The sequence below is a fragment of the Podarcis melisellensis genome (genome assembly GCF_964234715.1).
Source record: "Podarcis melisellensis genome assembly, chromosome: 17".
NCBI lineage: Eukaryota > Metazoa > Chordata > Lepidosauria > Squamata > Lacertidae > Podarcis > Podarcis melisellensis.
The window spans coordinates 15008374-15030722 of record NC_138534.1 but is presented as its reverse complement, the minus strand read 5'-3'; the positions used below and the strand labels follow the sequence as shown (position 1 = coordinate 15030722).

At 44.3% G+C, this 22349-nt stretch overlaps 1 protein-coding gene across 3 annotated transcripts in view; it reads left to right on the top strand.

The window, feature by feature from the left end:
- ADAMTSL1 (ADAMTS like 1) overlaps nucleotides 1-22349 on the top strand; it is a 465616-nt gene that overhangs the window by 356311 nt on the left and 86956 nt on the right. For all 3 annotated transcript variants that reach the window (XM_081893676.1, XM_081893674.1, XM_081893675.1), the window contains 2 exons: nucleotides 8062-8363; nucleotides 18115-18244. In XM_081893676.1, coding sequence (XP_081749802.1) covers nucleotides 8062-8363; nucleotides 18115-18244 — 432 coding nt within the window. The remainder of the gene's footprint in view (nucleotides 1-8061; nucleotides 8364-18114; nucleotides 18245-22349) is intronic.

The window sequence follows — 22349 nt, the reverse complement described above, 5'->3', positions numbered from 1 at the left end:
CTCCACGCAGCTCTGGGCAGACAACCCACGCTATGCCACTGCATAGGAGTAATGTAGAAGGTCTTGTTTAGGTGGCAGGAATGGGAAATGCCAGTCGCCAGCAATCAAAAGAAACCTTGCTCTTGAAGGCTGGCTGGCAACACTTCTTCCTCTCTCCAGTCCCACAAATACAAGAAAGAGGAGAATAAGAAACTGCCACTCAGCCCACTTTATTCATCTAGCTGAGATAAACTAGTCGCTTTCCATCTGCCTGAACAAGATAGGATATCCTCCTCTAGCATAAAACAAATTTCAGAGGGCTAAATTCACTGCACCTATGACCCACCCTGCAGTTGTGAAAACAGCCCTTTTTGACAAGCCGAAACACAAACCTACCGTCTGCTAACCTTCCAAAGGCAACAAAATCTTATGAGAATGATCAGTAATATGATCTCTATGGAGAACAGCTAAATTGAGGGTTGACTCTATTGCCAATTACTATTAGAAATGAGACAGATGACTCGTATTAAATTTTCTCTATAGGGTTGTGTACTGCAAGGATCTTAATCCTCTAACTTTAAGTGAAGATTAAAGAATGCCTCCTAACAACATTTCTTAGACCCTTTGGCTGCAATCATATGTGCAGTTACTAGTGAAAACAGTGACACTTGCTTCTGAGTAAACATATAAGATTGCTCTGTTAATGCCGGTACATTGAATAGATTGTGCACCACAATTCAAGGATGTTGACAAGCTGGAACGTGTGCAGAGGAGGGTGACCAAGATGATCAAGGGTCTGGAAACCAAGCCTGATGAGGAACGGTTGAAGGAGCTGAGTCTGATGGCCTGGGACTCGGGCTTGGACTCGGAACCAGAGGAGTCTCAGTCTGCACTGGATCCTTTGCCTCAGGCATCATCTGAACCAAGTCTGGGGCCTGATCCTGAAGAGTCCCTGTCCGCACAGATTCCCCTGCAACAAACACCAGCTGGGCCGAGTCAGGCGCCTGAGCCTGCCCTGGCTCCAGATGAAGGGATTACCTTGTTACCTCCAGCTGGGCCATCACTTACAGCTGCTCCACTACCAGTTGAGTCAGGGGAGACTGAGGCAGCCCCTGGGTCTAGTAACCTACCGACGTCTCCTGAGTTGCAGAGACTAAGGTCTGAGAGAAGGAGAGACCTGAGTACTCACAGGAGGAGTGCTTGCCTTTGGGCGAAACAGGGAGGTGAGTCACTGGGGGATCAGGACCGGCCACTACTCTCACAAAGATAAAAGGCTGTCAGACCCTGCCCCAGGTTGCAGGAGCAACGTTGCTGTATGCCAGACCTGTATGCCTGCCTGAGATCATGTACCTGTCCTTGCCTGGTATCCTGCCTCATGTCCTGCCTTGGACCTGTTGGACTGACTCCTAGTGGAACCTTCGGATTCTGGACCGAACTAGGACTGCGTTTCATGGGTTACCCCCGGGCCCACCACACTGAGTATCCTTAGCCTGGAAAAGAGGAGAGTGAGAGGAGGGATGCTAGCCATCTGCAAATATCTAAAGGGCTGTCAAATGGAAGATGGCGGAAGCTTGTTTTCTCCTGCTCTGGAGGGCAGGATTTGAACCAATGGCTTCAAGTTACAAGGAAGGAGATTCCGACTAAACACCAGGAAGAACTTTCTGATAGAAAGAGACATACAACAGTGGAACGGTCTCCCTTGGAAGGCGGTCGACTCTTTTTCCTTGGAGGTTTTTAAGCAGAGGTTGGATGGCCATCTGTCATGGATGCTTTAGCTGAGATTCCTGCATTGCAGGGGGTTGAAATAGATGACCTTTGGGGTCCCATCCAATTCTACAATTCTGTGAGTCTGTGTCTAAGAGCTCTAGCATTATATCAGGGGGAGGGCAAGGAAAATGAGGCGTCCTTGTTTTCCCTCACCCTTCCTTCAATCCCATCTCTTGAGCAGTCTGGACAGTGCACTGTTCTGAGCTGAATGGAGCTCTGAACTTGAACCATCCCACAAATGGAAATGCACTGCAACATTATGTTGCAGCTCCCACTCATCAGTTTATAATCTTAACTGGGCCTGATGGACTCATGCATAGTTCCATCGATAGAAGCAGGCAAAACGTTGCATGCAACTGCAGTTGCTAAAAGCGCTATCTAAACCAGTATGAAAGCTCCATACTGTGACACCCTGTTTTCATTTTTAATTAGAGTACGATACAATATGATACGATACGATAATTTTTATTGTCATTGTCCCATACAGAACAACATAACTGAAAATCTACATCAGACATTCAGAAAGCAAGAAGCCAGCTATCCCAGCCTGGTTAGCCCCCTAAAAACTTTGATACCCCGTAATTAAATACAATATACTCCCATAGAGACTATCTTACACTGCGTTTAAAACCAAAATCGCATTTGAATAGAAACTGTTTCTCAGGCAGCTAGTCCTAATCTTTATAACCCTGTACCTTCTTCAGGATCATTTCCGGGGTGTGCACTATCCTGCTCTTTTCACAACCTAGGCAGGTAATCCCTCCCCTACCTGGCCTGGTCTCCTTGGCAACGCTTCCCCTGGTGGGATTGGACAACTGACTGAGGTAGGCGGAGACCTCGAGGTATCCCACCTGACGGAAGGCAAAGCCAAGCCTATGCTGATGGAGCCGCTCCAGATCTAGGGGCTGCGCGCGTCCACGCAAAGGGCACCCCCCGTTTTAAGCGGGGAGCAGTCATTCCTATGCATTAATATCTGAACTCTGTGATGTTTTTTGAAAGGAATCCAATAATTTAAGAAGAGGTGTAAAGGCACCATTCTATTCAACAGGGCTGTTGACAGCAGAACTGTTTCTTCAGCTGTAAAATGGGAGCGATAATATATTTTGCAGTGTTGCGAGTTGCCTGAGGCAACGCCTTACGATTCTAGATTGGAAAGTGTGTTCGCTTAAACCTCAGCTAGGTCCTTTTAATCCTCCAGTGACCATAGCCATATAATAAACACACAGGAAAGAGAGACTCCATTGATGGCATTATATACGGCCCTCTAGGTAGGAACTGTGTTCCTTGGAATGCTACCTTCAAAAGCAAGTGTAGGAAATGTAGATGTAAATTATAAAAGTAGCTGAAAATAATAAATCCACCAGTGAGTAAAACATAGTCATAAACTTCTTATGTCCTGTTCCTCGCCACTTTATCACATTGATGGTTGGGAAAGTTTAGTATGTGAAAGAGACAATTCAGAACTTGGCTAGTCTCATCCTTCCCTTCTTCGTGGAGGCCTGATTTCATAGCCCACTACACAACCTGAACACAGTCCACTACACAGTCATCGCGGCTATTAGTTTTCATCTGACTTGTTTCGTTGGAGAGTTTGCCGAGTTGGGAGTTTTTTTCTAAAAGATTTGCAACTCTTGAAAACACTTTTGTATGTTAACACGATATCCAGCTTTTAACATTTTGCCATAAATAACCTGGTGTGAGCTGTAAAAATAAAATAAAATAAAGCAAAAGGGGGGTGGGCAAACTGTAATATCTGGATGCCAGATGGCACCGGCTAAGTGATGGGGCTGATTCAATAAGAAACAAAAGGAAATTCCTGACATGCATCTATTTGAATAGAACCCACAGGGAACAACTTAGCTGCAGAAAGGCCAGTAGTATGCAATCGCCCAATAATAATTCCTAAATGTTAAGCCGCGCTTGCTTAGAGCCAGTCTTTTAGAGGTGAGATTTCCTACCAAAAGGGCTTAAGGAACTAGACAGGTGATGTGTTTTCAGAACTTTTACCTGCATCTTAATGTACTTGATCTGCGTGTTCATTCTACACGGAATTGCTCCAGTAAGTAGCAACATAGCAAAACCATGTATTTACAGTGGTGTCTCGCAAGACGAAATTAATCCATTCCGCGAGTCTCTTCGTCTTGTGGTTTTTTCGTCTTGCGAAGCACGGCTATTAGCGGCTTAGTGGCTTAGTGGCTTAGCGGCTATTAACAGCTTAGCGGCTTAGCGGCTTTAAGAAAAAGGAAACAAACTCGCAAGAACTCGCAAGACGTTTCGTCTTGCAAAGCAAGCCCATAGGGAAAATCGTCTAGCGAAGCGACGCAAAAACCGAAAAACCCTTTCATCTTGCGCGTTTTTCGTTTTGCGAGGCATTCGTCTTGCGGGGCACCACTGTATATGTTTGTTTGTTAAAATTAGTATACTGCCCTTCATCCGAAGATCAGTTCACAACACAGAAATACAAAATGAAAACACGGAATACATAATAAAACAGAAACAAACCAATTACACGCCTCAGGCCTGTCTCTAGTTGTGGTGAGGTTACAGTGGGGAGGAGAGCTATAAAGACCACCTTGACTTCCTTGGAGGAACGGCGTGATATGGATGTAATGAATAAGATAACTTTAAAAAAATAAAAAATATGGTTCCGACTTCTTTTGCAGGGCTGTTACAAGCATTATAGCAACTCGGGATAACACTCCACGCATCTAATGAAGTATAAGATGTATACTGCAATCGACAAAACCTTATCCCATAGTAAACTTGTTGGTCTTCAAAGATGCCCCATGACTTTTTGCTGTGCAAAGGCTGCCTCTCTGGAAATGGTTACAAGGAGATGATGTCTCTGAAACCGTTTGAACATTCCATATTTAGATGAAAGAAGAGATGAAAATTGGTTGTTAGAGGTGCCCTGGAGGATCTGAGGCTGTCAGCGAGGATGTTAGTTATGTATAAATTGCTCTTGATATTATCTACAAATACTTTTTTCCCTTTAGTTTTTGCACTGCTTTCTGTCGGCCAAAATATCTCTTTGGAGGTGTATTTCCTATGGTTGCAGTCCATTGCGTTTTGGAACAGTTGGGAGAATTCCCTCTCAGCTGCCAGGGCATTGGATCAACTTGTTCGATTTCTTCCCTTTGTCTTTCTCCTTTTCTCTTGCCACTGCTCTCTCAAAGCTTTGACTACAAACCACCCCACTTCGCTCTAGAGGATTTTAACGATAAATGAATGTGATTGTTCCATGCCAAAACAAAATGTGGACATTCTCGCTGCTAATATCTGTTTAAAATAGTAGGGCCCCGTTACATTGTTGTTTTTATAAACGAGGCGATCTTTATCTCAGGAGCAATATTCCTTAACCGCATATGTTGAATTTGAAGCATGTTCGTTTTTATAAGTTAAAAGAACTCAAGACCTTCCTGCCTGAAGGAAGAAGAGTTTGTCAAACGATTGCACAGAGCTTCACATCAAACAGGGGCGTGATTTGGCATTTTATTTTGCAACTTGAGAATTTAATTTTAAATTTTAATTAGGGACATTGCTTATTTGTTTGCTTTTGAAAAAAAAGCATTTGTGAACTTATTTGCTAGGCATGGTTATTTTTGCATTAGCCATGGTCTGGAGATACATGCATTGTTAACAAAACTGGGTATATCAGGCAGTTACTCCTCTGGCTAGTAACCCAAGATTACAAGGCAGTTGGGGAGCTTGTGGAAGAAGCAGAAGAAATTGCATGCCCAGGCATCATGACCCAGCCACATGCATGTGCTTCAATGACAACTCGTGGCAACATTCTTTGATTCAAATCATGCCACAATTTTATTGATTACAGATGTAAGGTGTTTGCCTGGCTATCCAGTTCTGGATTTAATGAATTTTTGTTGTTGGTTTCTACAGTCCAGGCTACATGCTAGCTTTTATAGCCTAGCTCTTACAAACAAACAAACAATGTGATGATTTGAGTTTTCATGTGAAAGAATTGAGAATGTGGCAATTAATCTTTCTGCTAATTATCGCATGCACTTTAATCCGGGGTACCGTTCCAAGTTTCTATTGGGAAAGCCAAAACGGTTTGGGTGGGAGTGCACATTTCATAGCAATAAATAACTAATAGTTTGAGTTAATTGGGCATAAGTCGTGTAGATCAGGTCTACCGGAGTTGTTCTACCAGCGTTATTCTACCGAAGCATCAGGAGAAGCCATACTGTGGGTTTGAATGCTTCCCACTCACCGCTCCTCAAAAGCTTCCTGCACATAAGATTATAATTGCCTTGCAAATATGTTTCCAAATGCCTCAGGAAGTTCACAAGCAGGGCGTGAATGTGATTGTCATCCCAAATGTATCCAGCAGCAAAAAATATCATCATCATCACTATCACTTTTAATTTGTATATCGCCTTTCTATCTTACAATACCCAAGGCAGTTTACAAGCTGAAGAAACAAAGAATGTACACCTTGTAACAATCTAATGCAATACAAAAATGTGATAATAAAACATAGCTTTAAAATAAGCAACCTACATCAAATACAGTAACATTTGACAGTCATTAGAATAGTATAGAATAATAATATCAGCATATAAAAAATCAAACAGAAATCCATTCTTAACAATTACAGTGGTACCTCGGGTTAAGTACAGTGGTACCTCAGGTTACATACGCTTCAGGTTACATACGCTTCAGGTTACAGACTCTGCTAACCCATAAATAATGCTTCATGTTAAGAACTTTGCTTCAGGATGAGAACAGAAATCGTGCTCCGGCGGCACAGCAGCAGCAGGAGGCCCCATTAGCTAAAGTGGTGCTTCAGGTTAAAAACAGTTTCAGGTTAAGAATGGACCTCCGGAACGAATTAAGTACTTAACCCGAGGTACCACTGTACTTAATTCGTTCCGGATTATATTAATTCTCAGGATATTAATTTTGTTATCGCTGTGCAAGTAGCGCTTTGATTTACCGCAACTGACTAGTTAAGTGTCACTGGTTCCAAATAGATGAATAAGCTTGGAATATATCTCTTACAGTTTTGTACTACAGAAAACAAGAAATGCAGGGCGGCTGAAAAGTTAGTAACTCATAAGCATATATTAAGAATTTATTTCACAGCAAAGTAGCACTATCACCAAACTCAGAAATATGGTTGTTATTAGTAAATGTTGACTTTCTAATGGCAACCTTGTATGTTTTATTGCTCTCAGCTCCACAGGTTCTCTTTATGCCTTTGAAGCAAGTTATTACATGGCATAAACCTACCCTACTAGGCTCATAACTCAAAATGCAAAGTATCTGTTTAGGAAGCAGGAAAAAATATAACTTCCTGATGTTATTTCCTGCTTTTCAGTTATGAATTACTGTGCACAGTGAAATGATTAATAATGAGTAGATTATAGTTTATGCAGCAATTTTCATTCCCTAGAAGAGTTTCCTTACAGGCTATACATTTCTCTTTTCTGCTGTTGCTCCGAGCATGTGGTTTACGCACATCTCCATTATTTCATTTAACAGGGTGTGCTGCATGAACTTAACATGCTTTTTTAATAGTAGAGCCATTTTGCCCTGCATTAATTTGTGGTCATGTTTTTGGTAAGAGGAATCTGTGGAATTATAAAATTATGAAGCTAGACTTTCCTTAAAGTCATCTGGCCCATTTCCTTCGCACTGCGAAGGGACCATCTTTCTTTACTTAAGTTGAATCCACTCACAGGATGCTCACACAAAAAGGGGGGTGCAGTTTTCACTGATTCCCCTTCCCCCTGCATGCAGCCTCCTCAAACCTGCCTTCTTCAACAGGAGTTTCCATTGTACCTGAGTCCCTTCCATGAATGGAAGGAGCCCTTCAAACTTCTCAAATAATATCGGTTTCAAGTTACAGTTTTGGCATCTCTGACAGAGAGGTCCAGATTCCTTAGAGCAGGCATAGGCAAACTCAGCCCTCCAGATGCTTTGGGACTACAATTCCCATCATCCCTGACCACCGGTCCTGTTAGCCATGGATGATGGGAGTTGTAGTCCCAAAACATCTGGAGGGCCGAGCTTGCCTATGCCTGCCTTAGAGCAAAGGTTTTCAGTCTTTTTGAGTCCACAGCTCCTTTGAGGTGTGGGGAGAGACTTCGTCTGGCAAGGCCTCCTTCCACTTGCCTTGCCCCACCCTCTAGTCTCTGTTTCTCAATTTGTATTGTATTATTTTATGTACTTTGTCTTGTCTGGAGAACTACTGCCTTGCGATGCACCTGCCTTGTGATGCACCATTCAAGGTGCCTTGACTGAAAACCACTGTCTTAGGGAGATGATTCCTATGTTTGCTTTTCCTTGTAGGTTTATTCCAGAGACCTGGTCTGCCTGCAGCGTGACCTGTGGGGTTGGAATCCAAGTCCGCTTAGTGAAGTGCCAAGTTCTGCTCTCCTTCTCTCAATCTGTGGCTGATTTGCCCATTGATGAATGTGAAGGGCCCAAACCAGCCTCTGAACGAGCTTGTTATGGCGGCCCTTGCAATGGGGAGACCAGCGAATATAGCCCCGAAGAGGCCGATGTGTTTTATGGCGGCTCGCAGGATTTTGACGAACTCCATGACTGGGAGTACGAAGGCTTCACAGAGTGCTCTGAGTCTTGTGCAGGAGGTGAGCTGCAATTTTTTCCCCAACTTGTTTGTTTTGCTTGTTTTAAATTTTGCCTACCCACAGGCCAAGAATGGATGGGTATTAAGTCATGACTACTTTACGTGCCTTGGGATTTGGGTGGCACTGTGGTCTAAACCACAGAACCTAGGGCTTGCCAATCAGAAGGTTGGCGGTTCGAATCCCCACGATGGAGTGAGCTCCCATTGTTCGGTCCCTGCTCCTGCCAACCTAGCAGTTCAAAAGCACATCAAGTACAAGTAGATAAATAGGTACCGCTCCGGCGGGAAGGTAAACGGTGTTTCCGTGCACTGCTCTGGTTCGCCAGAAGCGGCTTAGTCATGCTGTACGCCGGCTCCCTCAGCCAATAAAGCGGGATGAGCACCGCAACCCCAGAGTCGTCCATGACCGGACCTAATGGTGAGGGGTCCCTTACGTGCCTCACTGATTATAATCAGACTTAATTTGAACTAACTGCATCCACACTTTCACCCAACTCACATTTTGATTTTATTGTGTACTGATTAATCCTTCCCTCTGCCTAAGAGCTACTCTCATTGTTCCACAGTGGTGCCATGCAAAAACACAACCTTCCCCACTAAATTAGTTCTTATCAGATGTGTGGAAAATCTGAAGAGGGGTTTTTGGTCAACCGAGCTTTTCAATTCAGCGGATTAGAGCCGATTTTCATAAGGCACACAGCTGGCTAATGGGAAATGTGGATAAATGTGGCATATAAAGCGACTCCGTCCATCCATCAATAACCCATGAAATGAGCACCTTCTGCACATTTTGGGTACTGTGTGGACGGTCCCACCAGCTCGACCGTGGCAGCCGAAATGTGAGAATCAGACCTCGGTCTTCTGTTTTCTCTGTTTGAAATGGAAGAGTGGCTCTGTGAGGGAACTATCGAAAATAAAGTCCAGATGTAATACCATTTTGGATCTAGAAGGTATCAGAATTCACAGCTGGGGTCTTTCATATGACTAATGCAGTAGTCTGGTTGTTTACATTTCCTGCTGACCACTTACATTTGGGCCAGGGAAGCGTATTTTTAAAGAGCAAGATTAAGTCAGGAAGCATCAGGTGTCATTAGCTCTGCATTGCCTGACTTCTGCTTTCTAAGCAGAGACATGTGGATCCCAAGCGTTGGGCTGTTGCATATGTATTTCTTTACTGAATCTACTGGAGACTCAGCTGGTTTTGATAGCTTTTACTAGCAAACGACATTAGCTTGGATCTCGGTGCAGGGTAAAGGAGAGAGAGAGAAAACATATGGCAAAAATAACCAGCGAAAAGATTGCCTGGAGCTAGTAAGTTTGGCACTTAGGTTAAAAGTTAAGGAGGGTCACCATTTATGCATATTATGAGAATTGTTTAATGTACATGGTGTCTAATCCATTTGGGTCTACTCAGTCATTTTTTGCTAATTGCTTATGAAAATTGCGCCCATTAGAAACGTCCCGTTTCTAAAATTCCTTAGCTCCTCTAAAGCTGGGGTTTTTCCACACAGGAATTGTAACAAATGGCTTGCATTTCATGGGTTCTGAGTAACTTGTGCATGATAGAAAAAGAACATTTTTATCACGAAGTGAATAATGCTTCATAATTATTTATGCCTTCCTTTAGTTATCCCACATCCCATACCCTATCAGAACAAAACATTGTTTTCCCTTACTACCTCATTCTCAGGTAAAAATAGGGAGATGGGTTTAAAAATTGCCATGTGTCTGTATTTTCCTGGACATTTCAGCTATTTCCTCCCAGACACTGTTTCCGACTGCGGTATTCCGTCTGGGTCTGGGAAATTCTGGATGTATGGCAACCCTAATTTACAGAGCTCTGAAAGCAGATCAACATGCTTTCTTGAATCCAGAAGAAGCCCCAGGTGTAGTCCAAACCCAGGTCAAAACTCAAAGTGGAATGAGTGCAGGCATGGAATGAGTGCACGCCTAGAGATGGACCATTAGGTAGCTGGAGAATCAGCATCATCATTTTTTATTTGTATGCCACCTTTCCATGTAAGTGACAGCTGGACCATAAAGTAGGCTGATCACAGAAGAATTGATGCTTTTGAATTATGGTGCTGGAGGAGACTCTTGAGAGCACCATGGACTGCAAGAAGTTCAAACCTCTCCATTCTGAAGGAAATCAGCCCTGAGTGCTCACTGGAAGGACAGATCGTGAAGCTGAGGCTCCAATACTATGGCCACCTCACAAGAAGAGAAGACTCCCTGGAAAAGACCCTGATGTTGGGAAAGATGGAGGGCACAAGGAGAAGGGGACGACGGAGAACGAGATGGTTGGACAGTGTTCTCGAAGCTACCAGCATGAGTTTGACCAAACTGCGAGAGGCAGTGGAAGACAGGAGTCCCTGGAATGCTCTGGTCCATGCGGTCACGAATAGTCGGACACGACTAAACAACAACATGCCACCTTTCCACAGTTAAAAAAACAATGCTCAAGGCGGCTTACAGCATAACAAGATTTACATCATTACAAAAGTCATAAACAATAAATAAACCACATCAAAAAAATACACAACCAAATGGGAAACAATTTCCACATAAATCTAAAACTAAAACTAAGAATACAGCATGAATATCACAGTTTAAAATGACATAGGTAAAAAAAACAGCAATTTAAACAGAAAGCAAAAACTAAACTAAACGGAGCTATCTCTGCCCAGCAGCAGCAGCAGCAGCAGCAGTCCTTTATAGTCTGTGGGCCAGGTGGTGAGTGGCAGGATTGGGGCCCTCAGGCGCTGAGCAGGGAATCCTCCTGGGTCTATCACAGTCAGTTTTGCACCAGAGGTTATGAGGGCTGGAAGCTCCATTCCCATTTAGGAAAGAGGCTCCACCATGACCTCCTTGGCACCCACTGCCACCTGCTGAGCCACGCAGCGATTCCCGGACTGCCCATGGGCTGGATCCAGAAGGCAATTGGGCTGAATCGAGCCCCCGGGCCTTAGTTTGCTGACCCATGGTTTAGGGCTTCAAAGTGTTTGTCAGGAGTGCATGCAGGAGCCAGGCCCTGTGACCAATAGGACTTTGCAGGTCTGGGGCCTTCCTATGGTTGTTCTGAGGCCGATTGGTAGCTCACAGCACCTGGTGGCAAGAGCTGGGAAGGGATATAAGGTCAGCATTTCCCTTCAGCTCTTTGCCACAGTAACACACTCCCTGCCTTGCTGTGTTTGGCTTCTTGCTTCCTGATCTTTGAACCTCAGCTTCTTGACTCCCTGCTTCTTGATCATCGGACCCCTGACTTTGTGACTCCTTGCTTCCTGACTCTCGGACCCTTGGCTTCTTGACTCCCGGCTCTCTGACCCTCGGACTCTTGGCTCCTGACTTCTGGCTTCTGGACCCTCGTTCCTGCTCCCACCCTGCCATCTTGTCCCCGGTCCTGACGTTCCCTGCCAGGACTTTGATCACCCATGAACCAGACTGTGAGAGTGTTGGTGCTTGGAAATGTCCTGGGAGTCAATGTAGGTCTTTCAGGACCAGTGTTATATGGTCCCAGCAGCAACTCCTAGTCACCAGTCTAGCTGCTGGTTTTTTTGCATTAGGTTAGAAAAGTGAGGGATTGGGTCAACACAGTACCGCAGCATCTTTTCAAATAAGATAGCCTGTTAAAATAGAGAGCTTCATCATTGGCTGTCACTTCTGTCAACCATCTCGTCAAGCAGATGTTCTGCTTCTGACATACACTGATTGAAAAAGAAATGTTTGTCCTCTCATTCCTGAACCCAGTCCACATTTGTTCTGAACTGGGAGGTAGTTGTGCTTGCCGCACACTTCTTTGGGAAGGCCCATAACACACACTGTGAGAACTGTGGGCCCTACATTGCAGCATTCCTACACCATATCAACGCGCAGTAGCTTGTAGGAATTAAAGACCTTTGGATGGCAACCACTTGTTTCCATGAGTTAAATTCACATCCAGCGCTTGGTCTGCTGAACAGCATTGCCACAGAGAACTTGGGCTTAAATGCAGCATCTCTTGTTACATTTATTGTACCTGATAATATGTGGCTGTAGCAGGAACCATTTCTTTGATCCATTCAATGCCATCTGATTGTTTGCGAAATGACTGGCATTCAGAATGTTTTTGGGGGAAACGTTTTCTGTTAAGCAAATTAAAATGGAATAAATAGGTTCCAAATAATCATTTTGTTTCCACAGTTGCATGACAGATCAAGTTAATTTTATTGTTCTTGTGCTCTCTGGAGATGAAATTTGATTCATGCAGAAGTAGCCCTTCACCCTCGAAGGAGTAGCAGCCAGAAGGAACCAGTTAACAATTTAGTCTTCATGAAGTGGCTGCGTCTTCCACTGCTGTCATCAAGTATCATGTAACAATTATGCTATTCTGGTAGATATAAACACAGCAAATCCTATTTGATGGTATATTGAAAGTGAACTGAAAGCTACTTAGATTCATGTCCTCCCCTTGCTCCGTGTAGCAGTTCAATTTCCCAGCCATAAACTTCAGGGATTTTCAAGGAAAAACAAACCCAGCTTCATTATGTTAAAATTGTGAGCAATAATTTTTAAAACTCGAGCCTCAAATACCCTGGAAAGTGGAAAGCCCAGGGCTTTTCTGCGTCCCATTTTGAGCAGCTTATTTTCTCATTAGAAAGGAATGTACAGCTTCTTCGTTATATGTATTTTCCAGTTTCTGAATACATCTGTGTTGGAAGCTGCAAGATCTAATCCTAAAATTCCAAGAGGGACAAATCACTATCATGCTACTTGGTTCTGTGCTGCATCTCGAATGTTTTACTAGCTATTGAAAAATGTCTGAAACACAAGCAAATGATTTTTAGAATGGAAATGCACTGTTGCCATTTCATATAGGAGTTCCCCACCTTTACTTATCTCTTCTCTGAGAACAAGGGAGAACATAGACTCACCTATCATTTCTAAAAATGCATAAAGGAGCACATAGTTCAGAGCAGTGCTTTCTGCCAGAGAATGGTCTGAGGTCAGAGGATGCTTCAAAAAAAACCTGTCTTCCTCTTAAAGTGAATGGACACAATAGTTCATTGGTTTAGTTCGGAATTCATTATGAATGCACAAGGAAGTCTGCTTGAAAACGTTCGTAACTACGGCAGGCTGGAGTTGCTAAGGTGGTTTTCGGATTCTGTGACAGATGAATTGTGAACTGAAACTTCCATTTTATAACCACTTGGCGTTTTACAGTACGAAAACACAAAAATGTGTAATGTAATGACAAACGAGACAATAACCTCATCACCATGGGCTTCAGACTGTCACTGTGAACTTGTTAGGAAGATGGCTGCTTTAATAATAGCATCTCCCATTATTACCACACGTTTGAGTGTATCCTCACCATATCTTGTTCTTCACTCTCATAGACCTTACCGTCCGCAGTGAGCCTGTGCAAAAAGCCACCCTGGATTTCCTCCAGTGCTGCCTCTAACCCTTCCCCACACTTGTGCTTTCCAGAGCTTTCGGCTGCAACTCCCATCACTCCTGACCATTGACCATACTGGCTGGGGCTGATGGGAGTTGTAGTCTACAGGGCACAGATTAAGATATTAGAGATAAGAGAAGTTAAGTTTATTACAAAAGTGTTTCGTGTTTGCAAGCATGTGTCTGTTGCATTCACACTTTACAATTTTAAGTGTATATCTGGTAATCACATATCCTACGGTGAACTGCCCTGAGATCTTTGGATGAAGGGTTGTATACAAATGATGATGATGATGATGATGATACTTTAAGGAGGAAAGTCCTCTATTTGAAAGCATCCTTAGTCTGAAGAAGGGCTTTCTGAGCCAAATCCTAAGAAGGGAGAGTGGTGACCCATCAATCTTTAGTTTCTAGACGGCAAGCACAACGGTCATGTGTTCACGTCATGATCAGCTGTAGTTGATTTATGTTTAGCATATGCATATGCTGAGCTGGACAAGTGGATTGGCAAGGCAGCTGCAGCAATGGCTCACCTCTCCAAAAGGGTCTGGGAGAACGTAATGAGCAATACCAAGATGAAGGTCTACCAGGCTTTCATGGTCAACTTCTACCCACCAGGAGTGACGCCTCAACGCCTTACACATACGCTGTGTCAGGAAGATTTTGGGCATCACACGGCGGTACAGAATTCCAAACAAAGATGTGCTTCTCCAAGTCAACATCCACAGCACATCCACACTTCTGTCTCAGTGACATCTACGCTGTCTTGGTCATGTCTGTCAGGTGTGTGTCTAGGAGCCAGGCCCTGTGACCGATAGGACTTTGCAGGACTGGGGCCTTCCTAAGTTTGTTCTGAAGAGGCAAGGTGCAGCCACACAGGTGAGGCTGATTGGTAACTCACAGCACCTCGTGGCAAGAGCCGGGAAGGGATATAAGGTCAGCATTTCTCTTCGACTGTTTGCCACAGCAACATGGTTTCTGCCTTGCTGCGTTTGGCTCATTGACTCCTTGCTTCCTGACCCTCAGACCCCTGACTTCTTGATCCTTGGGCCCTTGACTTCGTGACTCCTTGCCTCTTGATCCTCGGACCCTTGACTTCATGACTCCTTGCTTCTTGATGCTCGGACCCTTGACTTCGTGACTCCTTGCTTCCTGACCCTCAGACCATTGGCTTCTTGACTCCCGGCCCTCGGACTCTTGGCTTTCTGACTCCTGGCTTCTGGACTCCCGTTCCTGTTCCCACCCCGCTATCTTGCCCCAGGTCCCGATGTCCCCAGCAGGGACTTTTATCTCCCGTGAACCGGACTGTGACAATGTCCACAGAATGAAAGATGGCAAGAACCCCAAGTACATACTCCACAGGGAGCTGGCTTCTAGCACCAGGTCGATTGGCAGACTAACTCAGCATTATGGATATGCCTGCAAACATGACATGAAGGCTGGCAACATCAGCACTACCATGTGGGAATCCCTTGCAGAAGACCGCAGTGCCTGGACACAGGCAGTCAAATCATGTATCCATACCAGTGACCAGAGGAGGAGCAACCACTGGGAGGAGTGCAGAGAGAAGCAGCATCGTGGTGCATCTGCAGCAGCACAACCGGACACCTTCCTCTGCCCCAGCTGCAACAAAACATGTCTCTTCTGTATTAGTCTCTACAGCCACAGCAGGCACAGCTACCTTCCAACAGCTTGACCTTGGCACATTCCTCCATTGTCTCACGAGACAGACAGGTGCCAATATGCATATTTCATGCAAATGGTTGTCCTCTTTTGCCCTTCCTTTTGGAGCTGCGTTTCCTCCTAGGTGTCAGTTTGTTGGTGGCCACCACAGAAAGACACCTAAAAATGTAGTGCATGGAGTGCCCTGAAGCTTGGATCTCTTTCTGCTTCTAGTCCCTTGCACCTGTCCCTGCTGTTTATTTTGGAAGACTAGAATTTTTGCATTGCCCATGCATACCTGCCCATGTTTACGGGCCAACATTGCAGCTCAGAGTGAGGTGCTGGTGGTGCAACAGTGCGATAGTGCTTTGCATTGTCCGGCGAGCGGCCCGTAGGGAATAAAACCAGGCAAGGGCTGTGGGTCCTCACAGCTCTGTGACTCTGATGAAAAGCAAAGGAGCGTTTTGAAGAGCAGTGCTTTGATTCTGCACTATAAAAAGAGGCGGTGTGTTTCTTTTTAAGCTTTGGCGTTAAAAACAAAAATAAATCAAGGCATTGTAGCTTCCATGCATGTGGCAGTGTTGTTTTTGCTCATTCAGCATGGCTTCTCAGGCTTGCCTGATGCTTTTGTAAATATGCTGTCATCTTCAAAAGAGTTTGGTGCTTTGGTGGGTGAACCTCTACATTGCTGCTGCTGCTTTTACTGTTGTGGTGGAGGTGATGCCAAAGGTTTCGCCTAAGCTAAACATTGCCATCCCATAAAGCCTTGTAATCACAACTGGATGACCCCTGAATTACCCAGAGACAGTCTAGCCACATGGGCGAAGGCGGCCCATTCGCCTCGCATCACAGAGAAAACAATGCCTTGCATCGGGTTTCCTGAGGCCTGGGGCAGGCTACTTTATGTCAACACACCGAGAGCAACACTGGAAACATATTAGAGGGCTGCAGTTAATTTGCATATTTTAGCTTCACTTAATTAACATATCTGGCCCAGCATTTGTGTGTGCTTTGTGGATGCCAAGACATAGGCAATGGATGCATTACACTTGTCACGGCCTTTTTCTGGCATTGCTTATGCAAATGTGCGGGAAATCTCAACATGTGCTCCAAAACCTGCTTGGGGACGGGGCAGAATGATAGTTTGGGGGTTTTTTTAACCTGCCCTGAGTTCTGAGATATAACTGCACTGTCAGTAGCTTTTCAGAACTGTATACAGAACCACACTAGCTGGAAATATCCATCTATCTATCATCTATCTATCATCTATATCTTCTATGGAAAAGGCTGTATAATAATAGTTAGGAAGTGTCCCCTCTCTCTCTCTCTCTCTCTCTCCCTCTCTCTCTCTCTCTCTCTCTCACACACACACACACACACACACCTCTCACAATATTCATGTTTGCAGAGTGTGTTAAACCTTCCTTTCCCATGTGCTGTGGCTCTGATGAGAAGTTTCCCCACCATAAAAATTAAATAACATAGCTGCTTGCTGCAGAATGAAAGTACCAGGTTTGGCCCTAAGACTGCAATCCTATGTCTGGTTATCTGAAGAGAAACCCTATTGAACTCAGTTGTGAAGACAGGTACAGCGTTGCACTGTGAATTTAATTTTTGTAAATAGGATTTTAAAAAACTTCTTTTTTGCATTGGTCTTATAGTTGTAGTTGGAATGTAACGACATTGTTAGGCAATATTATCCCTGAGCCATTTCAGTTCCATTTAGCTTGGTGGAACAAAGTTCCGCTTACACCCGCATTTACTGGAACTTTCCCGGTGTTTGACAATAGACTTATTGGCCGAAAGTTCGATGGCAGCTTTTTATCACCCTTTTTAAAGATTGGAATTTGGTTTTTTGTCATCAAAATACGTTGCAGGCATCTGATCTCCCTGGAGACAAAGAGATGTGACGATAGACTGCTCTGCCTCCTTTCTTTTAGCAAATGTTTTGTGCCACTGGGGAAGTGGTAATTCAGTAGTGATTTGTTTTGGATGTGATGCCAATAAAAGCTTTTGATGATGATTTACCGGACCTTAGTTTGTGCAGATAGGCTTAGAACCTGAATTCCCAATACCTGCACCTTATTCCCGGTGTTCTGAGAACAGGGCCATGCTGCTGTCGGTGTCACCTGGTGCACCGACCATTTGCTCCATAGCTAGAAACTTTAAAAAGTGTGGGCACTCAACTTTCAGTGTCAGGAAGTAATGGTTCCATAGCTGTGTTTCTTTGCAGAAAGAATGAACCGAGTAAACCAAGAACTGTAATGTGAATAGATTGAGATGTTTTCTTAATCAGAAAAGAATTCAAAAGCTGTGGGGTTGTTGTTTTTGATTTGCCGCTTGCCAGTGAAAAAATTCCAGTTCCTTTGCAACCCTGATACAGGTACAGGATGTAACAAGGAACAGCTCTCCCAACATCTGACACTATGCTTTCCCTTCCTGTTCCATGGGTGGCAGCATGGTGTGATCCTGCCCTGTCGACAGCGAGGAGTATCAGATTCATCTCCCAGAGGCAATGAACTCCACAACAACTCAGAAGGACCCCTGCCGATGCCATGTCCACACTTTCCTCTCCTGGCGCTGACTGTGATTTTTCCGCCCTGATTCTGTTACATTAAATTTTATTTTGACGTAATTGTGTGTGTGTGTGTTTGCAGGTGTTCAAGAGGCAGTAGTGGCTTGCCTGAATAAACAGACAAGAGAGTTTGCAGATGAAAATCTATGTGTGAGCAGCCGGCGTCCCCCACAGTTGCTGAAAGCTTGTAACCTGGAGCCTTGTCCCCCAAGGTAGGCTGCTCTTTGCTCTTTTCTTCAGTTAGGCATATAGAAGTCACAGAATCATAATGTCTCAGAATTGTAGAGTTGGAAGGGACCCCTGAGGTCATCTATTCCAACCCTCTTCAATGCAGGAATCTTTTTTGCCCAGCGCGTGGCTTGAACCCACAACCCTCTGCCGACTGAGCTATCCAGTCGCTATATAGAAGAAGCAGAACTATTGGTCTACAGTGTCTTGAAACTAAATTTTCACTATACCAAATAGTATTTGAGGTGGGCCACTGAATCTAGCAAAATTGGGACAACATATGCTGGGATATGGGGCACGGGTGGCGCTGTGGGTTAAACCACAGAGCCTAGGGCTTGCCAATCAGAAGGCCGGCAGTTCAAATCCCCGCGACGGGGTGAGCTCCCGTTGCTCAGTCCCTGCTCCTGCCAACCTAGCAGTTCGAAAGCACATCAAAGTGCAAGTAGAGAAATACTACCGCTCCGGCAGGAAGAGAAACGGCGTTTCTGTGCGCTGCTCTGGTTCGCCAGAAGCGGCTCAGTCATGCTGGCCACATGACCCGGAAGCTGTACACTGGCTCCCTTGGCCAATAAAGCGAGATGAGCGCCGCAACCCCAGAGTCGGCCACGACTGGACCTAATGGTCAGGGGTCCCTTTACTTTATGCTGGCATGTATCACTGATTTATGATTGAATTATTTCACCTGAATCTATTCAGGGTTGTTAGTATGTAGGTAGCTGGGGGCTCAGAAATTCCAGCGAATTTAGGGTGGATTCCAAAGCAAGCCCATCTATTTCCTTGCCAGAGGCCTCACTCATTTTCCTGCCTGCCCATCTGCCTGTGCCTTAAACGCTGTAGGCTTGCAGAGGAGGCTGCTTTATACTGAGTAAGATCATTGGTAGCTCAGTATCATTGACACTCTCTAGCAGTGGCCCTACAAGATTTCAGACACAGTTCTCTCCCAGCCCTAAGTTAGCCAGCAAACATTGCAGCCAAGTATACACTTGACCCAGGGACTGCATACATAACATACATTTAAAGCACCCACCCACACCTAGATAATCCTGGGAACTATAGTTCAATTAAGCTTGCTGGAAAGGATAGCTTTGTGAGGGGCAAGTTACAGTTCCCAGGATTTGCTGAGAATGTTTTCCTTTCTTACCCAAGTGCTCAGCCTTGGTATCTTCAGTACCACGTTGGCTGGTCTCCCCAGTTGAGAAGGAAAGTGGGAAGAAATAGGAGCAAGGAAAACAGCCCTGCTTTTACTTGCTCTGTCACTTTCTTGGGTTCTTTTTGAAACAGAGAACATTTGAGTGTGAGAACCTGCTTAATACAGGACACTTGTGGAGTTAAATGTATTTAAACGTAAGAGCATTATGCAGGTGTCGGCTTCAACTTATGCTGAGAGGTTGGTTCAGCAATCTGATTTACGTCTTCTGTGATCCCTTAAATGTGCCGCAACAAAATTGGATCAATATATATTCAATAGCAAACCAACTAGTGTGTCTTCCTTTTGAGACCACAGCAACATGTGGAGAAGGGGTGCGCTTGTGAAAATACACAGGAACCACCGTTTTCTGAAGCTCCTGGATATTTTCCCAACACATACCTCCCTTCCACATATAATTATTATTTTCTGGTGCAAAGTCCACATAGTGTGTGAAATTGTCGACACGTGAAAAGTTCGCACAAGTGTTTGATTTTTTAAAAAATTCAGACATTCAGGCTGGGTGAGTGATGCATCTGATTCTCTTGCTACCACATGGATATCTTTTGGCCATATATCTACTAATGCTGCATTTCCTGCAAGTCAGGAGTAACCTGTAAAATCATAGTTTCCTTGTCCTAGAAATGAGGCAATGAATGTTCTGATCCAGTGTCTTACAAGGAACTCTGGGATTTCTTCAAGTTTCCCTAGAAGCAAATGTTGTTGGGTGCATTCTAGGCTCACATTAATTTAGTGTACACCTCTGAACCCCAGAATCCTGTGCACAGCACTGGCATATGCTCAGAGGTCCCTTTGCAGATGCATCGATGCAGAGAGGATTACCTGCAGGCAGGCAACAGACAAATTCCCTTCCCCTTGAGATAGGATATTCTCTTTCTGAAGCATCTTTGGCAGATGACTTCATAAGCTAAAGCATGCCATCAATGAAACTGAAAGAATTTCCCTCTTCAACAAAAGAGGAATTTGTACTGACCAGAAACATATTATTCCACTCGCTTGGATTTTCGAAGCACTCTAAGGGGGTACTTTGGTGAGTTCATACCCTAGGAGGGTTACACCAAGGAAAGTTGCAACTGGGTTTGGGACCACCAGTGGTAATTCCAGCTCTGCCTGTACTTTTGGTGGGTGGAAGAGGGAAGTCAATGGCAGCAGAAGATAAGGCTGTTCTAATCTAGGACACCCATCACCATCCTAGCATGGCAGATCAGGGATTTCAGTTGCATCCTCAAAAGATTTTTAGTTTTTTGTGGTGTCCACACAACTTAACTGGAGCTGCCTTTTGAAATAAGAGCTGTCCCATGAATCTTTATAGTTCTGTAAAAAGGCACGTTAACTTAATATAAGGAGCATTTGACACCTTTCTTAAATGCATGGCTTATAACATAATCTTGTTTCTTGACAACTGTGAAGGCATGAGTAGTCTTTGGAAAGACAGGGAGTGCTACCAAGTGCATGAAAGATTTCCACGGTGGGTGTTATGAATTATATTTTTTAAAAAATACCCCCCCCCCCCTGCATCTTGGTCAGCATGTGCTAAAGAGATTTGGGTGGGTGGGTGAGTAGGAGGAAAGAGGAGCAGGCAATGAAAGCCAGATGGATGAAAATGAAGGAAATTCCAGTCAATTTCTGCCGCTTTGTTCTTAACATACTTTCAGAACTAAACGTTTATTCCTGTGCAAATAACTGAATAGCAGAGAACAGACACACAGGGGGGAAACAGCTCACAAAGTTCCAGGAACAGCAAAAGGGGGGGGAAAGGAAAGGTTTCCCTTCTGTACACAACTCTTTCTCAAACTTTATGGTTCTTCTGAGAACAGGGAGAAAGAGTCTGCAACAGCAGTTTGATAATTCCAGGACAGGACTGATAAATCTCAGAACTCTGACAAGGTCAACCCCAGAGTAGTAAACACCTGACCTCCTCCATAATAAGACTGATTTGTGTTGGGGAACATCAGTTCCTTATTCTTAAAGCAAGGGGGTTTTTGTGGTTCTGGTTGCTTGTGTCTGCAGAATTGAGACTTTCCCCCATTCTCCTCTGATTTGTCAAGAGAAAGCTATGAGAAAACATGGACTATTTATCAAGTATGTTCTCTTAACAGTTGGCTAATAGACTCAGAATTATGTACATAAATATGAAGCCAGTGGTGACTGGTGCCGACTAGAACTAGGAGGGCAAAGAACCAGCATTAGTTGGAGCCAGAGCCAATGAGAAGCAGAGCGCCCCTCCCCCACCGCAGCTGGTTGCAAGTAAAATGGCAGGTGGACTGGCAGGTGTCCTATTCCATCATCATTTTATTATTTATACCCTGCCCACCTGACTGGGTTGCCCCAGCCACTCTGGGCAGCTTCCAACATATATAAAAACATAATAAAACATTCAGGTAGGTAGCCATGTTGGTCTGACACAGTCGAAATAATAAAAAAAATTGTCCAGTAGCACCTTAAAGACCAACCAAGTTTGTTCTGGGTATAAGCTTTCATGTGCATGGTATCTGAAGAAGTGTGCATGCACTTGAAAGCTTATACCCAGAACAAACTTAGTTGTTCTCTAAGGTGCTACTGGACAATTTTTTAAATTTATAATAAAACATTAAACATTTTTTAAAAAACTTCCCCATACAAGGCTTCCTTCAGATGTCTTCTAAAGGTTGTATAGTCACTTATCTCCTTATCTCAGGGGTCGCATAACTCTATACCCTCCAACATTTCTCTGATCAAAATAGGGACGTCCTAAGGAAAAGCAGGACATTCTGGGATCAAAGCAGAAACCAGGTCGGTTTCTGTAAATCTGGGGCTATCCCTGAGAAATAGGGTCAGTTGGAGGGTTTGAAGTTGGCTTGACAGCACCATTCTGCAGGCATTGCCCCCCCCCCCAAATAAGG